The sequence below is a fragment of the Oreochromis aureus genome, linkage group 13 (assembly GCF_013358895.1).
Source record: "Oreochromis aureus strain Israel breed Guangdong linkage group 13, ZZ_aureus, whole genome shotgun sequence".
Lineage (NCBI taxonomy): Eukaryota > Metazoa > Chordata > Actinopteri > Cichliformes > Cichlidae > Oreochromis > Oreochromis aureus.
The window spans coordinates 3,223,177-3,240,833 of NC_052954.1; the positions used below are offsets into that span (position 1 = coordinate 3,223,177).

General features: G+C 39.7%; 1 protein-coding gene across 8 annotated transcripts in view; it reads right to left on the bottom strand.

Moving 5' to 3' along the window:
* ltbp1 (latent transforming growth factor beta binding protein 1) overlaps window positions 1-17,657 on the bottom strand; it is a 178,605-nt gene that overhangs the window by 19,453 nt on the left and 141,495 nt on the right. For all 8 annotated transcript variants that reach the window (XM_039621402.1, XM_031748978.2, XM_031748979.2 and 5 more), the window contains 4 exons: window positions 16,667-16,789; window positions 12,926-13,051; window positions 12,713-12,841; window positions 9,998-10,126 (listed from right to left, as the gene is read on the bottom strand). In XM_039621402.1, the coding sequence (XP_039477336.1) occupies window positions 9,998-10,126; window positions 12,713-12,841; window positions 12,926-13,051; window positions 16,667-16,789 (507 nt within the window). The remainder of the gene's footprint in view (window positions 1-9,997; window positions 10,127-12,712; window positions 12,842-12,925; window positions 13,052-16,666; window positions 16,790-17,657) is intronic.

The window sequence follows — 17,657 nt, forward strand, 5'->3', positions numbered from 1 at the left end:
ATGAGGCACATGAAGCAAATGAAGCCTTTAAGAAAGAATGAATATAATACTAATTGTATGCTTTAGTGTGTCAATACAGGTGGACGTCTTTCAACTTTGGAACCTTGAGTGCAGCACCAGAACAATAGATTAATAGAATTGGGAGAAAATAAGCCAGGCTTTGGCTCGAAATTGTGCAGCTTGATCTCTCACTTTGTCTTTGACCCTGAGAAGAAGCTTAAAGGACAGTCAATCTCCTGATGAAGACCGACAGAACATCGTGGACTTGAAGAATTAACTGAAGCTAAGAGCAGTGCAAGCGAAGGCAGTAACACTGACGACCACTGATGAGTCCAGCAGTGTGAAAGATGCAGCATGCATGCTGGTGAAGAACAGGGTGATGTGTCTGCTTGAAGGCACTGACTCTCATATTTGCCATGAATGGAGAAGAAAACAGAACAAATGAAAATAAGACTGAAGGCACTGAATGTGATATTTTGCCATCCTGGGACTTAACTTAAAAGAAAAGACTGTAAAGAAACAGAGAAGAAGACAACAGCTGAGTTGAGAAGCACGAACAGGACACTGTGAATGAAAAAGAGACCGGTGAGAGATGAAGCTGGACGAGTTTAATTGCGAGAATACAGGATATGTTTGGACTGAAAATTGAAACCTGAACTCATGACTGTTTAGGGATGTCCACCACAGCATAACAAAGAGGTAAACATTAGAAAAGGTGAGAATAATGAAAGAAAATAATTGTCATTACCTTAATGAATAGAAAACACACATACAAATTGTTACATGTGAGATTATTTTTGAAATGAATCAGAAGTGAGATAGTTTGAATCTAAAGCTCAGTGGTGAAATGCATAAATTAAATATGAATATATAGGATGCAATGAAGAAACAGCTTACACGTAGTGTACATTAACATGAATACATAGAAATGCAACGAAGAACTCAATGAAGTAATTTAATGAAGAAGCAGTTTACACTCAATTAACATAAAATGCAAGGAAGAACACGCTTACATGCATGGCATAATTGGTGTTTCTGATCAGAGATAGAGAAATGGGTTATTTAACCACTTGTGATAATAATGAAAATGTCTTAGTTTTGTTATTTTCAGGAGTAAAGCAGACTTGGACCAACTCTCCAGATCCAGCAGTCGGAAGAAAGTTAGAGGTTAACATCTATGGATAAGTTAAGGCAAGTTTCTGGTTGAATTGTTCACAGCATGATGTGTCCACGAACCTGGAAAATAAGCCCTAACACCTGGCTGAAGACCAGGAGGGCTGTCATTTAAGGTGGGGAATTAAAACAGAGGGTTAGTAATTCGAGGAAAAAAGAAAACTGACTGTTTAACTGGAGAATTGGGAAGTGTCTGGGAGACTGTGAAGCCATATATGCAAAATAACACATACACATATACATACAAACAGAGAATGCATTAACCTTACAGAGACAAGCTCATGAAGATTAATGAACAGATATTGATTAAAAACCTGGCTAAGAACATAAGCATATGCAATGAAGATCTGCTTGCTGCTTGTATGAGTGAGAGAATGGTGTGAATGGTTAATAAAATTGATGGAAAGATTTAAAATAGATGGAAAAAACAAAAGAAAAGTGTTTATAAGAGTGACTTAGGAGTGCTCTCGTACTGAGTGATCAAAACCGGTGATTAGTATAGAAAGAAAATGAAAATAATTCAATAATGTGATAAGGTTTAAACATGTATTTCTCTTGTCAAGTTGGCTGTTGAGCTGTGTGTCTATGCAAATTAGCTGGAGCAGAGACACTTCCTGTGTGCGTGTGTCGGGAGGCTTTCAGTTCAAGAGAGAGCGGTGGCTGTTGAAGATTATTTGGCGAAATATATACTGGTAAAGTATCAGGATATTTGATTACGGTGGTCAGGTCTGTTCAGAGGTGCAGATTTGGACAGGAAATTTATAATTTAGTGAGGGTACGTTGTTGAAATCGGTTTATATCATATGCTGAATGAAAACATGGTAAAGTGAGGAAGGGTGACATTGTGCAAACGGTTGTTGATCTTTTGACGAGGTTTTCAGTGTGTTGAATGGGTGAAATTTAAGATGGGTTAAGATTTTTTGGGGCTGTTGTTTTTCATTTTAATAGAGGGAGTTTTGATAAACATGGACATGTCTAAAAGGGCCCATAGTTTTTGTAACAGTGCACTTAGGAAAAACCTGTCAGGTGATTTTGTTTTGTACTTTGATGAGCTAATAATCAGCTCTCTTTTCATTTTTGTTCTAAGCAGGCCTGGAGGAGAGTGAACTGACGGCGCTGACAAAATTACCAAGTACGAAAATCAGGTGGGCTTTACAGAATTATAATTGATTACAATCAGAGACTGATTGGCGGCGAGTCTCTGTCTAAAAATGGATTGTATCGATTCAATCCAGTCAAAAGTATAGCGAACTATTTTCCTAAAAAGGAAAATGAAATAAAACAAATGATTGAGCTCATTTTGCTGATGTGGAGCATCTGATGACGTGTGCGGAGGGCTGCAGTATCAGCAAAAACATCAGGTGTGAATGCATGTGAGTGAATGCGAGTGATGGGACCAAGGGGGGAAATAAATGAAAGGACAAGTGGGAGACTTAAATCTGGGGATGCCGATGTTCCTTTGAGTGAATTTCTGTTTTATTGATTTGGGTTAGACCATATTAATACATTATAAAATGCTAAAAGGGAAACATTGTTTGATGAGATTCAAGTTACCATTAACTGAGGTAACTCATGATTAATAACTGTTCTGTTTAAGGTTATTTTTGTTATGACACAGATTGGATCGTACACGGGGAGTTGAGTATGAAATGTAAAGTACAGGTTTTGTTTCCAGGAAGTTCCAAGGATCCAGAGTTTGATGGAGCAACGAGTTTGAGAAGATTTGACATGATGATTAAATTGATTTTGTTCCTTAAACACAGGTTTTCAGGGCTGGAGCAAAATACCGGAGAGGAGGATGGCTGAAGTGTTCTGAGAAATGATATGATATGACTAACCTTTTTCCCTTGTTAATTTGTTAAGCTTGGGTGGAGCATGTTGAGTTTTGCCACATGAGATGTGTCAAAAAGAGGGGGTTTAAGATTTAATTTGTTTAATTTGAAATGGGTTTTAGTATGATTTTATAACGATTGGGGTTGTTTGATAATTTAGATATGGTAAAACTGAGGCAGAGATTGTTAATTCTAAAGAAAGGAGTAAAATGAACTGAATTCTGTTTAGAAGATAAATTGCTGGTGTTAATAAGAAGTTGTACACCAAATTTAGAGGGAAACTGTGGGAATAAAGGATATGCTTTGGGGGAAAATAGTGAACATTTTATGAGTAGAAAATGTGGGATTTCTTTTTGATTTTTAGAATAAAGTTGTTATAATGTAGGCTTTAGAAACAGATAGTAAATAGATTTCTACCCTATTTCTAGGGTAGAGGAGAGCTTTTATGAGGATGTTAAAAGTCTCGCTGACTCAAGTGAATAATATTGGAGATTATATATGTAGAAATGATTTTTATACACATTGCATTTTTGTGCCTTTAACGGAGTTGGGGCTCAGAGAGTCGTCTCTTGAGGGTCACAAACTTTTGGTTAGCGTTAATGATTAGCCAATCTACTGTGAGAAGGACCTGAGTTATTGAAGGATTGCACACGCTTACAGACATATAGAGTTCATCAACACACAGGACAGTATGGATTTGAGGCCTAGGGCCTGAAGTTCATTTAGCTTTTAACTGAATTTGAGTTGGCCCTGTAACAAGTGACAGACAAGAGGAACCGAATAGGAGTTTGGGTGTAACTAAACTGTGTGACAGGTAAAATATTGAGATAACACATGCAGCTCTAAATTAGTCTTATTACATAAAATGCAGGTACAGAATAACGAACGCTTGTCGAAGTGACCGAGGTTTCTTTTTTGCTTTAAACCAGGTCCAAAAGGGGGAAAGCTTATGTATTTTGGATAAGACTGATAGAATATAATGTCTGATAAAATATAATTAGAATGTACCATTGCATTAAGAGCAGCAAAAATGAAATAAAATGGTATACCAAAACAGGTTATAACACAGGAAATGTGAGTTTTAAAATGAAGTTAGTGTCAACACACAGAAGTTGTTCTTAGGGAGCTTTTAGCTATGATGAAATTTATTTATACTTAGTTGATTAAAAGGGTTGTTTTTCTTTGATGCTTTAGTAGAATAAGCCGTTATAATGACTTTCTTGAGACATTTTCTTGTAATAGGTGACTTTAGATGAGAGGTAGGCCCTTGCAGCAGTGACAGTTTGTGCATAGGATGTTGGTGATCAGATAAGGAACTAACAGGAAGCCTGCAGAGACGTGCAAGCAGTGCTTGGAGAATTTTACAAAGGCTGAGTAATGTTACGAATACGAATACGCAATTAGGTTCATGTTTTGAGTAATAATAGGTTAAATCAAGTTTGAATAAAGAGAGCACTTGGGGAACAGAGTAAGTTAGAGCATAGTAGGGAGAAGGTTTTTATCCATTACAGTTAAGGTGAATCTAGTCTTAGACTAGGATCTACTCCGTGAATTATTAGTTTCGGTCATGCTTTTCTTTGTTTTGGTGACCTCTGGATGTTATCCAGAGGTCAAAAGGGGAAGTGTGAAGGGGAGAAATATTTTACTGCTATTATTTGCTGCTATTTTGATAATCATCATTACCGTTAGTGATGTTGCTTTCCTAGATGCATTCAGATGTTCAAATATATTGGTATCATATTAGCCTTTATTACAGGTCCAAGAAGAACCACTTTAAACGGTTGAGTTGAATCTATAATTTAAATGTTTTTAATGCTTCTATGATCTCAGTGTTTCTGTGTAGAAGGCAGAGACAGGAAAATACACTTTGTGCCAAAATGAGACAGGAAACGCGTCTGTAGAGCATGTTTTGCAGAAGTGAAACTGAAGCCAGAGTTTAAGAGCAGGGTGTTATTATGCATGTATCGTTGATTAACACACACACTTAGTTAGAGGATCACTGATAGGGAAAGTTCAAATTGTTTTGCTTGGGGTGGCTTTTAGACTATATTAGGAGGAGCAAACATATTGGCAGATCTGAGATCATCATTCGAGTGTGACATTTAGGCCAAAAGTCACTCATAGTTTAGCTGTATGAGCTCAGGCCTTATGTCTGGCTATGACAGAGGTGTGAGGTGAAGCTGGGGTGTAGGAGAGGTCATGACACGTCGCAGTACACAGCATGCACGCCCTCGCCGCGTGTCACACACACACACATACACACCATAGTAGATCTATTTTGGTAGGGCAGAAGTGAAGATGTATTTTTGCTGCAAATGCAGAATTGTGCCGACGTACTTAGAGGAAGTGCAACAGATGTCCTAGGAGATAAGCGACAGCGAAGACGAGCTGAGGGGAAGCACCGACCCGAAGACAATGTTCTATAAAACTATGTTAAAGGTTGTTGACAGAACATTTGTGGTTTTGAGTTGACGTATGCTTTGTTTAAATCTGCCTAGCAACAGAAAAGGGGGCTGTACTATCTTAACCCTATAAAACTGTTGTCTGAATATGGTAAAGACAGTTCAATACTGATTGGGTTGTTGAACTCACACATGTGTTCATTAAAATGCCGTCTAATTGCACACTGGACCGGATCTGTGGTTATTTATGGATTCCTTCTCTCAACATTGAACCCTAACATTTCCCTACCACAAACAAAACCACACTACCTCCACTTTCTATACACATAATTCAGTTCATACCCATCAGGCTCTCCTTTCTCCACAATAATCCAAGTCTCTGATATTGCTATTGTTATGATCTAATGTTTTGTTTTATGCGTGACTCCTCCCACCAGAGGATTGTTGTGGTTTTGGGCGCTATGAGTATTATTATTATAATGATGATTATTATTGTTTAAGGATTTGTTATCGGGTGTATCTCACGTTTAGTTTAGTTTAGGTTCCATGTGTCAGTCTGTCTGTCTGTCACTCAGTGTCAGGTCTGCGTCTTGGTGTAGTGTTCTCGTTTCCTGTTTTATTGTGAAGGTCTGCGTCTCATGTGAGTGTGTTCAGTTTTACCTCTTGTCTCGTCTCATTAATGACTCCCAGCTGTGTCCCCCACCTGTGTGTAATCTCCCCGTGTTTCTCTGTGTGTATTTAAGTCGCGTCTTCTGTCTTTGTGGGGGCTGGTCTGTCTGTGTATCAGCCATGTTCCACTTGTGTGTCTGGTGTTAGAATTTTAGTTTGTAAATAGTTGTAAATAGTCTGGTCAAGTCGCAATCGTGTATTTTGTTCACCTTGTACATATTTTTCACTGCAGCAGCCTAGTAGGCGTGAGAAGCCATTTTTGTTGATTAAGTTTTCTCCTGTTTTTTGTTAGAAAGTTAGGTAAGTGCAGTGGTTCCCAAAGTGTGGGGCCCGCCCCCTAGGGGGGGCGCAGAGCTATTGCAGGGGGTGCGCGGCATGAAAAGGGGAAAAAAAACAAAAACAACGCTTGGACAATGCTAGCACGGGGCGCCCACACAAACGCAAAGCAGGAGATGAAGCATTGCTGAATATGTTTCCAAACCAACTTCATTCTAAGCCAAAGACTAGAAAATATGGTGAAGCATATCTTCCCTTTGGTTTCACCTACACAAGTGCTGAGGTAGGTCTCCCTGCAGAATTAGTTTTCCTTGCATCGGGAGCAGCGCTGGGCTGTTCAAATCACGGACAAACAGTATCCCACAGTTGTTTATGTTTTTGAACCCATTTTGTAGAGGGTTTTTTTGAAAAATGTATTGATAGCAATGTTGAACATTATTACACAGGAAAAAAAACAACTACATGTAAAATAATTAGATGCCTCTGCCTTTCTAAATGCAGGGACAGTAATGGCCTGTATATGTAAGCGTGTAAAACCTGCAGAGTCAGATTAACAGTATTTTGTCTCTATCTGCCATTCTGCAATTCATCTCATGTAAACAATAATGTGGCGCACAGTGTGGCGTGAAAAAGCACATACCTTTGACATTGCGTGACAAACTCTGTATTCCTTGTCCACACGTAAACGCAAAAAAAAAGGAGTTTTAAAAATCTCCGTTCTCGGTGATTCGATCGCCATTTACATGTGCCCGAAACAGCTGCGCGTTCAAAAATACCGTGTAGGTGCGGACGGAGCGTAAAAGAGTTGGTAGTTTATTTTCTTACTACCTGTAATTTATTGCAGATTATTTGTATTTGCTTAATTGTTTAATAAATGTTTGAGGTGTGAAATAAACCGCAATGGAGCAAAATATGGGTGTGCGTGGTTGAAGGATGTGTTTGTGCGTGCGCGCGCGGGGGTGGGGGGGCGCGAACATTTTTCTTGTTAAACAAGGGGGGCCCAGCAAAAAAAGTTTGGGAACCACTGGGTAAGTGGATTGTCTTTTGGTTGGTTTTTATTTTGTGTAGGACAGCATAGGGACCAGTAGGGAGTTTTGTTTGTTATTTTTGGCATTGCTCACAGCTGAAGCAAAATAAATGGCTGCTTAGCACTTTAAAAGGATATTGTTGTTTGTGTGTTTGCTTGGGTGGTGTGTGAGTGGGCCAACTTCTTGTTGCGTTCATACACGCCTAGACAAAGAACGTAACACTATTACTGTGAATGTGTTTGTGAGTTTGCTTAAATATTCTTTGATGTTGCGGACGTTAGCATGCAGGCTTCTGTGGTTTAAGTGGACAATTGATATTTTACCATCTACCTTGATAGTTCTGTAAAACAGGTCATCCCTGTGATAAAAGCAGGTATTAATGGTGCTGTTAAAAAAGTGAATTTCTGGGTCATTTGTTCCTCATCAACTGTGGTGCACATAGAGCACTGAAAAGACTCCAAGCTTGGACTTCCTTTAATTCTTCAAAACCCGTGCATTCCTGGCAGTGTATGCATTTCACTTCATCAGGTGCTCATTCAAATACACAGCTGTTCATTCGTTTACTTTCTTGTTTTAGGAGGACAGTTTCTTTTTTGGGGGGTTACAAATGTCATTATTGCTGGTTTGTCACACTTTTTTTTCCCCGTGGTGATACAGCCTGATGTTGTTTATATACTAAAGGAATCCTGTCACCTGTTCCTCTGCAGAGTTTATATCCGACTCACTGGGTTCCCTCCATTTTCGTAAGTATATAAGCGGGGTTTAACTTTCAACCCTGTAATAATGATTTCATTCATCCTAGTGTAGTTTTCCAAGTCCTCTGTTCTCTTTTCTAGGAGGTGAATTTGCTTATCCTTCTCAGCAATCTGTATCAGTAGATCCACCAATTCCAACATACTTTTGTGTTAGAGATGGACCTCTTTATGTTGCCCATTGTGTCAGTGTTGTTCTTCTTTGGCTTCATATATGCTGATACACCTGACGGGTGTTCTCGGGATGACTTAGAGGATTTCTGTAGCTGAAGTCCAGTCTAATGGGAAATGGACCAGTTCTCATATAGCACTTTATTCAACTTCACCCATATTCACACAAGCACTTTTTTCTCTACAAGTAAGTGCTTTCACACCCCAATGAAAGCATCACAGAGGATCTCCCAATTAGGAGATATACTACACAACATCCTAACCCACAGCAACCAGAGGAGCAAATAGTCTATTCATTCAAGACTGGTATCAAGCTCTAGTGCTAGCATATTCTGATCTCCAAGGAAACAAAGTAACCTTTATTTAAAGCTTCCTTCCACTTGGAAGGTACAATATAGTCTTGATTAAGGGAAAGCCCATTTTGAAGAAATGTAAATTAATTGCCAAATTCATAAGTCATAAATGAACACATAAACTTTCTTTTAATATTCACTCTTAGCTCAAGTTGCTTGATGAGTTTCTCAGTGTTTAACAGAAATATTACAGAGATATTAAGCTCTTAGGAAAGATGACATACTAGTAATATTGCTTCTGTAAAGTGTCCAGAGTAAAAGCAAGTGAAGGCTGTATATGAAAATTAAAGAAGGTGACTGTTGTTGTGATTTGGCCCTAAATAAATAACTTTGAATTGAATTGAACTGAATTTAACATAAGAAGAGAAGAGGGGAAGGAAGCCAGAGAGGAGACACACATTCTGAATGGTTAGTGGTAAACCATCACTGTTGGTTTTTGAGAGAGAGAGAGAGAGAGAGAGAGAGAGAGAGAGAGAGAGAGAGTGTGTGAGTCCATCTGTGCTAGCCACAGCACAGTGATGGTTTGGCAGGGAAGAGGAGGCAGCTGGCCGGACTGAACTAGGGTGGGACCGAGCAGTAGTGCCAAAGGACAGACGAGAAGTGTGTTTAAGTGTGTATAAAGCACATCTGTACTTTGGTAGTTCTGGTACTGTATTTTATGTTTGCTGTGCAGAGTTTTTTTTATGTATCTGTAGCTGCATGGGCCCAGTTAGTCCTGAGAAACAACCAGCACCCATCAACACCACCTCATTGTGAGACACAACTAAGGCCAATCAAGGCAAAGCCTCGGTAAAGTTTTCAGTGCAAAAACAAGCAAAAACATTTACGCGAAATCTTGGTAGAAATGTGGCGCATGGGCAAATCAAGGCCCCACTACATTTTGGTCACTTCTTTAAAAATTTTGTTGAGGTGATCTTGTAGTAAATTTGTAGTCAAAGGGTGTCCATTTCAACTTAACCGATTCAAACTTCTTTCCATACTGACACTGAAGGCTTGTATTTGTTCTAAAGTTATCAAAAGAAACGAGGTGCATCTTGAGTTGATGTTATGGCGTTTGTTCTGATTCTTGATCTCCGTTTTAGTGGTTAGCTTTTCTCTTTGTGTTCTTGAAATTTTTTTTCTATTCAGTGTCTCTTTGTCTTTGTATTTTTGTGATCCTTTGTATTTGACATAGTCATTATGACACCATGTACACATTAAGATATCTAGATCAGTCGCACAGTTTTGGATGGCAGCTTCCCATCATAGCATGTTATTAATATACAACTTGCAATGAGTATCAGCTCTAAAAGCCTTATCGATTGATATTGATTGATTATACACCAAAGCTCACACACTTACCCACACAGCCGTGGCCATCCCGTGACTCCTGGTAGCCCTGGTCACAGAGGCATTGGTAAGAACCCAGTCTGTTCTCACAGAAGCCGTGGGGGCCACATATTGTCTCATTGAGTCCACACTCATCAATATCTGAAAACCAAATAAACAACATTAACTCTCTTTTTTGTGATTTACTCCAGCCTTGAATCTACATCACTCCATAAAATATTATCTTTACTTTCTGACATCTTACTGTAGTGGCAATCATTTCATTGCAGAACAACTGTTTGCACTCTGACACACACACACACACACACACACACACACACACACACACACACACACACACACACACACACACACACACACACACACACACACACACACACACACACACACACACACACACACACACACACACACACACACACACACACACACACACACACACACACACTTCTCCTGCATCTTCCTTTATTTTCTTCAGGATGGAGGAAATTAAATGAAAGGTGAAAATTGAATGCAGTGGATTAAGCTGAATACTGACAGAGCTTTAAAGTGAAACAGCTGGTGTAAAAGGTTGTTTTAAAAGAACACATACAGGTTAACTGGTTTCATAAAAGCAGACACCCAGACACTTGAGTCTGAGCCCCCTGCATAAATCATGAGGCAAGAAGCAACAAATATCCCTCCTAGTCTAGACAGCAAGCTCAACAGCTTCCGTCTTCCGTCCACATTTTCTCTCATGTTTCTCTTTTCTCTCTGTTTTTCTATAAGACAGCAGAAGGCATTTAAACCTCATGACCACAGAGGCCATGACTCCTGCCCCGGTGCAGAAAGTATGAAAACATGAAAAAGATTCTTCAGAGATATAGAGTTATGGACAGACACATAAAGAGAGCATACTTAACAACAATGGCAGTAACACTTTGAAAATCGTATGTAGTTCAGTGTTGATACTGAAGCAAAGACTGAGAAGCCCACTTTCATAAACAGTCATCTGAAAGTAATGACAGCTTTGGAATAGGCTGATCTACTGTAACTGAGGAAGAAACGCATATTATAAATGTGGGTGAACAAAGGAAAATATTTATTTAACCTTTTCTCAAGTTCAGAAGTACCCACCTGTCAGTTAAAGTAGGGAATGCACAATCCAAAACACACAACAACAGCATGTCATCTTTTATTCATCATTACGTGTCAGGGAGACACATAACGCCCTCTCGCTAGAGTTGAACTATACAACAAGATTCATATATACCAGAGAAAAATACTAAAATAGACAGACTTCTAAATTATTTTAAAAAATGCAAATGCAAAATTATTCAAATGTTTACAGAACATAAGCTAGAGGGCAGAGAAGATAAAAAATAAGGTCAGGTAGTATTACTTATTGGATTACAGCCGGGTATTTAGAAGAACAACAGTGCATCAAGTCAAGTCGGTCCAGAAAAGTTCCAGAAAGTTTAAAGGTTAAAAACTATTGAACCCTGTGTTGAAACTAGCTCAATAAAGCACATAAAAGATAAGAGTGCCACCTCATACATGACCGAGGGTCCATTACATGGTTTTTGGTTGAGTTGGACTGCAGAATGAAGGAGAAGCAACCCACATATGCTGAGCATATGTGGGAACTGTTGGACATGTGTTCTTTTTGGAGACTGTTGGAAAGCCTGCACTGATGACCTCATGAAGCTGGTTCATAGACACACATACAATATGAAAAAAGAAATGAAAGCAAAACCATGTTTGATTTTAAATTTGGCCTTTAATGGCACTTCCTTACATACCTCTAGACCGCTTCTAGATCTGTTGCTACTTTTAGATTACTTCACAGAAGTCCTATTCCGAGCACATTTGCAATTTCACCATAGACCTCAAAGTTGGACATAAAGCAAAAACCATCTGCTGGGTCAAATTAAAACACAGTATCCAAGCACAAAGGTAAGGTCAGGAACACAATCAGAAGTGTCCTCATTGCTTTTTTCCTCCAAATTTATCCCCTACAGGCTGACTGTCAACAAAGAGTTCAAATGCAGATACAAATTGTGTCAAATGTATCTGCAGCTTGTGTCATTGCGCTATTTGCACTACTTGCGAGCAGATCATGCACACAGTGATACAAATGAAGCACAGCAGTGTGGAGGTGCACACAGAGATGATCTTGATGGGTAGATTTTGAAATCCATAAACGCTGATTCCTACAGTGACTAGAATGTGTGTGTTATGCTGGCATGGTTTGGGTCCATGTACCATTTCTGTCCTGATGGGAATGGCTTCTTCCAGGAAAACATGGCCCCCAACCAGAGAGCATGAGCGCTCACATGAAATGTAAGATGTAAATATTATTCTATGGCCTCCACAGTCACTGGATATAGGACTAAAAACACCTTTGGGAGTGCTGTCCACCACCATCACCAAAACACTAAATAAGGGGATTTTATCTTCAAATTTTTTTATAATTAAAGTATTCATTCATTACATGCCATCAGCAGCCCAACACCTAGAACATTTAATTCTGGTAATTTGGGGAAGTATGGAGAATTTACATAGGAAAACTACACTTAAACATTTATATGGAAGATATTAGTCATGGTAAATGGTAAATGGACTGGTTCTACCTGGGCATTTAGAGCGCTTTATACAACAATAATCACATTCATTAAACATCTGGTTGCTTGGAAACAGCATGTTTACACTGTATATGTGTGCCTTGTCAGTGCCACTGCATCTTACCATCACAGGATGGCATGTCGAGGCTAGCAGTGAATCCACTGTCGCACACACACAGATACGATCCTTCTGTGTTGAGACATTTACCATGAGGGGAACACAGCTCTGTGTCGTCGGCACACTCATCAACATCTGGAAAAACACAGCGTGAACAGAGAAAGATGTGTGTCATTCCATACAACGAGTCTAGATCTTTTGTTTAAAGAAGCAGCTTACCACTGCAGATGGTGCCATTGATCTGCCGGTACCCCTGTGGGCAGCTACAAGTGTAGGAGCCCAGATTGTTGACGCACTCTCCCACTTCCTTACATGGTCTGACTTCCTCTGTGCACTCATTCACATCTAAAACATCAAAAACACAACACAGGTTTTTTGGATTAAAGTGATATGTTCTGATTATGTTGACACATTTGATCAAATCCTTATTATACATCTATCTGTTCCGTGGGGGGGGGGGCTATCCCAGCTACCACAGGGCAATAGGTAGAGTACACCCTGGACAGGTCGCCAGTCTGTCACAGAGCTAACACATAGAGACAGACAGCCATTCACACTCACGGGCAATTAAGAGTTACCAATTAACCTAACCCCACTGACTGCATGTCTTTGGACTGTGGGAGGAAGCCAGAGACAACCCAGGCAAGCACACACAGAACATGCAAACTCCACACAGAAAGACCCCGGTCTTCTTGCTGTGAGGCAACAGTGCTAATCACCGCACCCACATGCTGCCCATTGTGTATTTGAATGTTGCAGCAGCAAGTGGTAGCAGAACGGTGAACAAGCTGCCAACAGGCCAGAGCGAGAACAGAACCTTCAGGTAAATAAATCATTGTAATGATGTGTTCTTCAGCAATGTCCTGAGGCATCGAAGACAGAGCATTAATACAAAGGATCTGAAATGCTGCCAGAAGGTAGCTGGATGTTCTATCATGACAATTTCCATGACCTACCAGCCCTTCTTGTCAAATCTAACCACCTGTGACTTCCATCTTTTCCCTAAAATGAAATTAAACCTTAAAAGATACTTTCTCAACATGGTCTAGATCAGGGGTCTGCAACCTTTAACACCCAAAGAGCCACTTGGACCCGGTTTCCACGCAAAAGAAAACACAGGGAGCCGCAAATACTTTTTGAAATCTAAAATGAAGATAACACTGTATATATTGTTTTTTTACCTTTGTGCTTTGTGCGAACATCTAAAGCAAGTAAATAAGTTTATTTATTAAGCGCTTTTCACAGACAGGCAGTCACAAAGCGCTGTACACAAATATTAAAATAAACAATACAATCAATAGACATTATACACAATGTAAAAGATCAAATGTAAATAATGTAAAGAATATAAAATACGTAGATCAACAAAAGGCTTGTTTGAACAGAAAAGTTTTTAACTGCTTTTTAAAAGAATCCACGGAGCAACTAAGGTGTGTTGCTTATGTAATCCATGAAGTGCTACATTTTATTTATGTAATTAACACATTTTGAACTCTTAAAGAAATATAACAAAAGGAAAGACACCCAGCTGAACTAAAATGATCCATGTAGCAAACACAAACTGTTGTGAGCCGCCACCCTTTTCAGGTCAAGGCTTTTGGAGCCTTGACCTGACTTTTAAAAAGTAATTGGAAAAAAAGCACTATGCCGGTAAAAAAAAAAAAAAAAAAAAAAAAAATAGATATTTGCAAAATTCCGCCTAAATATCTATTTTACCTTGTTAATGTGCGTGGCGGGGCGTGGTCTGCAGTGCCGCTGCTTGGGAGTCGGACGCACCTGAGCAGCACCCGCAATCGCGCCTCGAGCCTCTCTCTGCTGTTGTGTTGTCGGGCTGTGAGCTGAAAAGCTACAGCCGGCTGTATGCGTACAGCAACCGTGTGTGAAAAGTGGTCAATAAAGAGATGCTGAAAAGCATGTTCATGCAAACATCGTCGGGTCTGCCGTGATATGTTTACAATGAGACTTCTGGTCCCGAACCTCGGCGCACAACGTCTGCAAATCGGGGCTTTCATCTTTACGCAGGACTGTAAGCTGTCATCTGTGAGGCGGGAGCGGTGTTTGTTTTTAACATAGTTCATGGTGGAGAACAGCTGCTGACATAATGTGGATCCGAAGATCCATAATTGGCCTATCTGGGGTTGAAAGTCTCGATAAATGCACGGCGTTTCATGGGTACACCGCTTCCCGAGTGTGGCGCTTATTTTGAGCGATGAAAAAATAATAAGATATCATTTTATTTTTATATTTCAAAATCACAATAATCTTCCAATTTAGAACTACAAGTTTAAAAAAAGAACTAAACACAAATAAAGTGCACTTCAGCGAAATACTTCTTCTATTTTCCCAAACCAGGCGGAGCCGCAAAATAAGGACTAAAGAGCCGCATGCGGCTCCGGAGCCGCGGGTTGCCGACCCCTGGTCTAGAAGAAGCAGATGCACTTCACTGCATGAAGCGTTATCAAGGGTAATGGTGGTGAAGTTTTAATCAAAAAATCAATTAAGTACTTGGTATAACAATTTTGACCTCTATGGATAGATTCTCCATTTATAACAACCCTGCAGTTGATGATTAATGATTTAATAAGTCATCCATTTGGATATTGTTAAGGTATGAAGGCTCCCTTGATTGACAGTTGTGTGGCACTAATTAGCAGACATTTATGCCTCCATGTTGCATCCATACAGTTTAAGGATTCAAGGCTAACTAAGTTTGTCACTAAAAATTGTATCCTCTGATCTCTACACCAACTTCTGCCTCAAAATAAAACATCAAATCAGATTCCAAAACTACAGTGCTAGTACAGAATGCATCTAGTTCCACTTATGAAATGGAGGGAATATGTAACTGCTTCCATTTGTTTGTCTGTCTGTCTGATTGTTAGAGGTTCTCAAAATATCATATTTAAATTTGTCATACCAATAACAGCTTGAGCTGATATAATTTTGGTGAAAATTGGGAGAAGGTCGAAAAATCAATAAAAACTTTATGTTACCCACATGCATGCACAGATTGATATCTGCAAACTTTGCTACAGCATACTAGGACTTTGGGGACCTCGGAAAAAAATCTGAAGAAACTATATTAAGCAATATATCTTAGGATCTTAAAATGTTACAGCTTATAGAAGACAAAGATTTCAGCCGTTTCTGCTCCAATTATATGGGTAAACATAAAAAAATACACGATTTTAGTATGTAATGCCTTAAGTTCATTGGATATCAGCTTGTTGTTATAAAAGCAGGCTGATGTCTGCATGTGGCTGACATCAGCCACATGCAGGGTGGCTGTAGCTCAGGAGGTAGAGCAGGTCACCTACTGATTGGAAGGTCGGTGATCCCTGGCTCCTCCAGTCTGCATGTCAAGTATCCTTAGGCAAGATACTAACCCCAACTTGCTCTCCGATGCATCCAACGGAGTATGAATGTGTATGAATGTTGTTAGAAAGCACTAAGTGTAGATAAAGTGCTTGTGAGAATGGGTGTGAATGGGTGAATGAGGCATGTTGTATAGAGCACTTTGAGTACTCTGTGAGAGTAGAAAAGCGCTATATAAGAATCAGTCCATTTGCATGTTGTAATAAAACCATCGTAAAACATCAGAAAAACATCACTGTGGTACTGTAAAATGATGCCACCGTTGCAGCAAAATTCCTTCCTTCACATATATTCCATTACATTAAGTGGTATTATTTCAAAGTGGATGCATTTGGAAACCAAAGCAACCAAGCCACAAACTGGTAGACCACGTAAAGTTACAGAGCGGGTTCACCAAGTGCTGAGATGAGTGCATAAAAGTCAGAAGGCTCTGCTGATTCAACAAGTGCAGAGTTCCAAACCTCTGGCAGCGACGTCAGTATAAAAACTGCACACCGAGAGCTTCATAGAGTGGGTTTCCATGGCTCACTCCTGTGGGTGTAATGTGGAAGCGGGACAGCACTTTGTATAGTGTATATATCATACCATCACACTGGTCTCCAGCTGGCGATAGTCTGAAGCCTGGCCCACACACACAGGAAAAGGAGCCTTCGGTATTCTGGCAGTGGCCTCTGACACAGACTCTCTGATCCTGGCACTCATCTATATCTGAAACCACACAAACAACAGAATACAAGGGTTAAACTTGTATGGATTTCTCACACAGCAGATACACAGTGTGCTGAGGGGCTTCTCTCAATGAATAATTATTTAAGCGAACAAGCTGGTTGAGACTGTCTGCAGTGTTTCTTCACATACAGTGAAAACAGTGAGCGCACTGATTTATAGTGTGAGTGTTACACTAAACAGATCTGAACACTACAATAAACACTTCAGGTAAACACAGGCACAGTATTGGGAGTGGCCTATTATAACCAGTGTTGGGTAAGTTACTTTAAATTAGTAACTTAGTTACATTACTAGTTACTTCTCTAAAAAAGTAACTCAGTTACTTCAAGTTACTCGTTACTTTCAAAGTAACTAGTTACTAGGGAAAGTAACTTTGGTTTTACTCAGAATTCTCTTGTTAATGTGTTGCTTCCGTAACTGGATACCCAGCCAGATTGCCAGTCTTCTAGCTTGCTTACTTGCCACAAGTGCACTGTGCCACCTACCAATAGAAAGGAAAAAATAATGTGCACATTTCCACGAGAGAAATCCCACGCCTGGACCGTCGTTGACCGCCGCCATGATTCTAGCCTGCTTTTTACATCCAACACAAAAACTGCAGTCGTGGTGCTTTTGATTGTACTCAGAACTCGGAAATTCTGCCTTCTGAATAGGAAGATGTAGGTAACACCAGACTGCAGATGAGCTGCATACAGAGCTGGACTGGGACAAAACAATCGTCCCGGGCATTTTGACTAGAGACCGGCCCACCATTATAGGAAAAATCATAAAGCCTTTGAATGAAGATAAACACTGTTGTGACAGTGATGTACACTGTTCTGATGGTATATATGTATCAATCTATCAA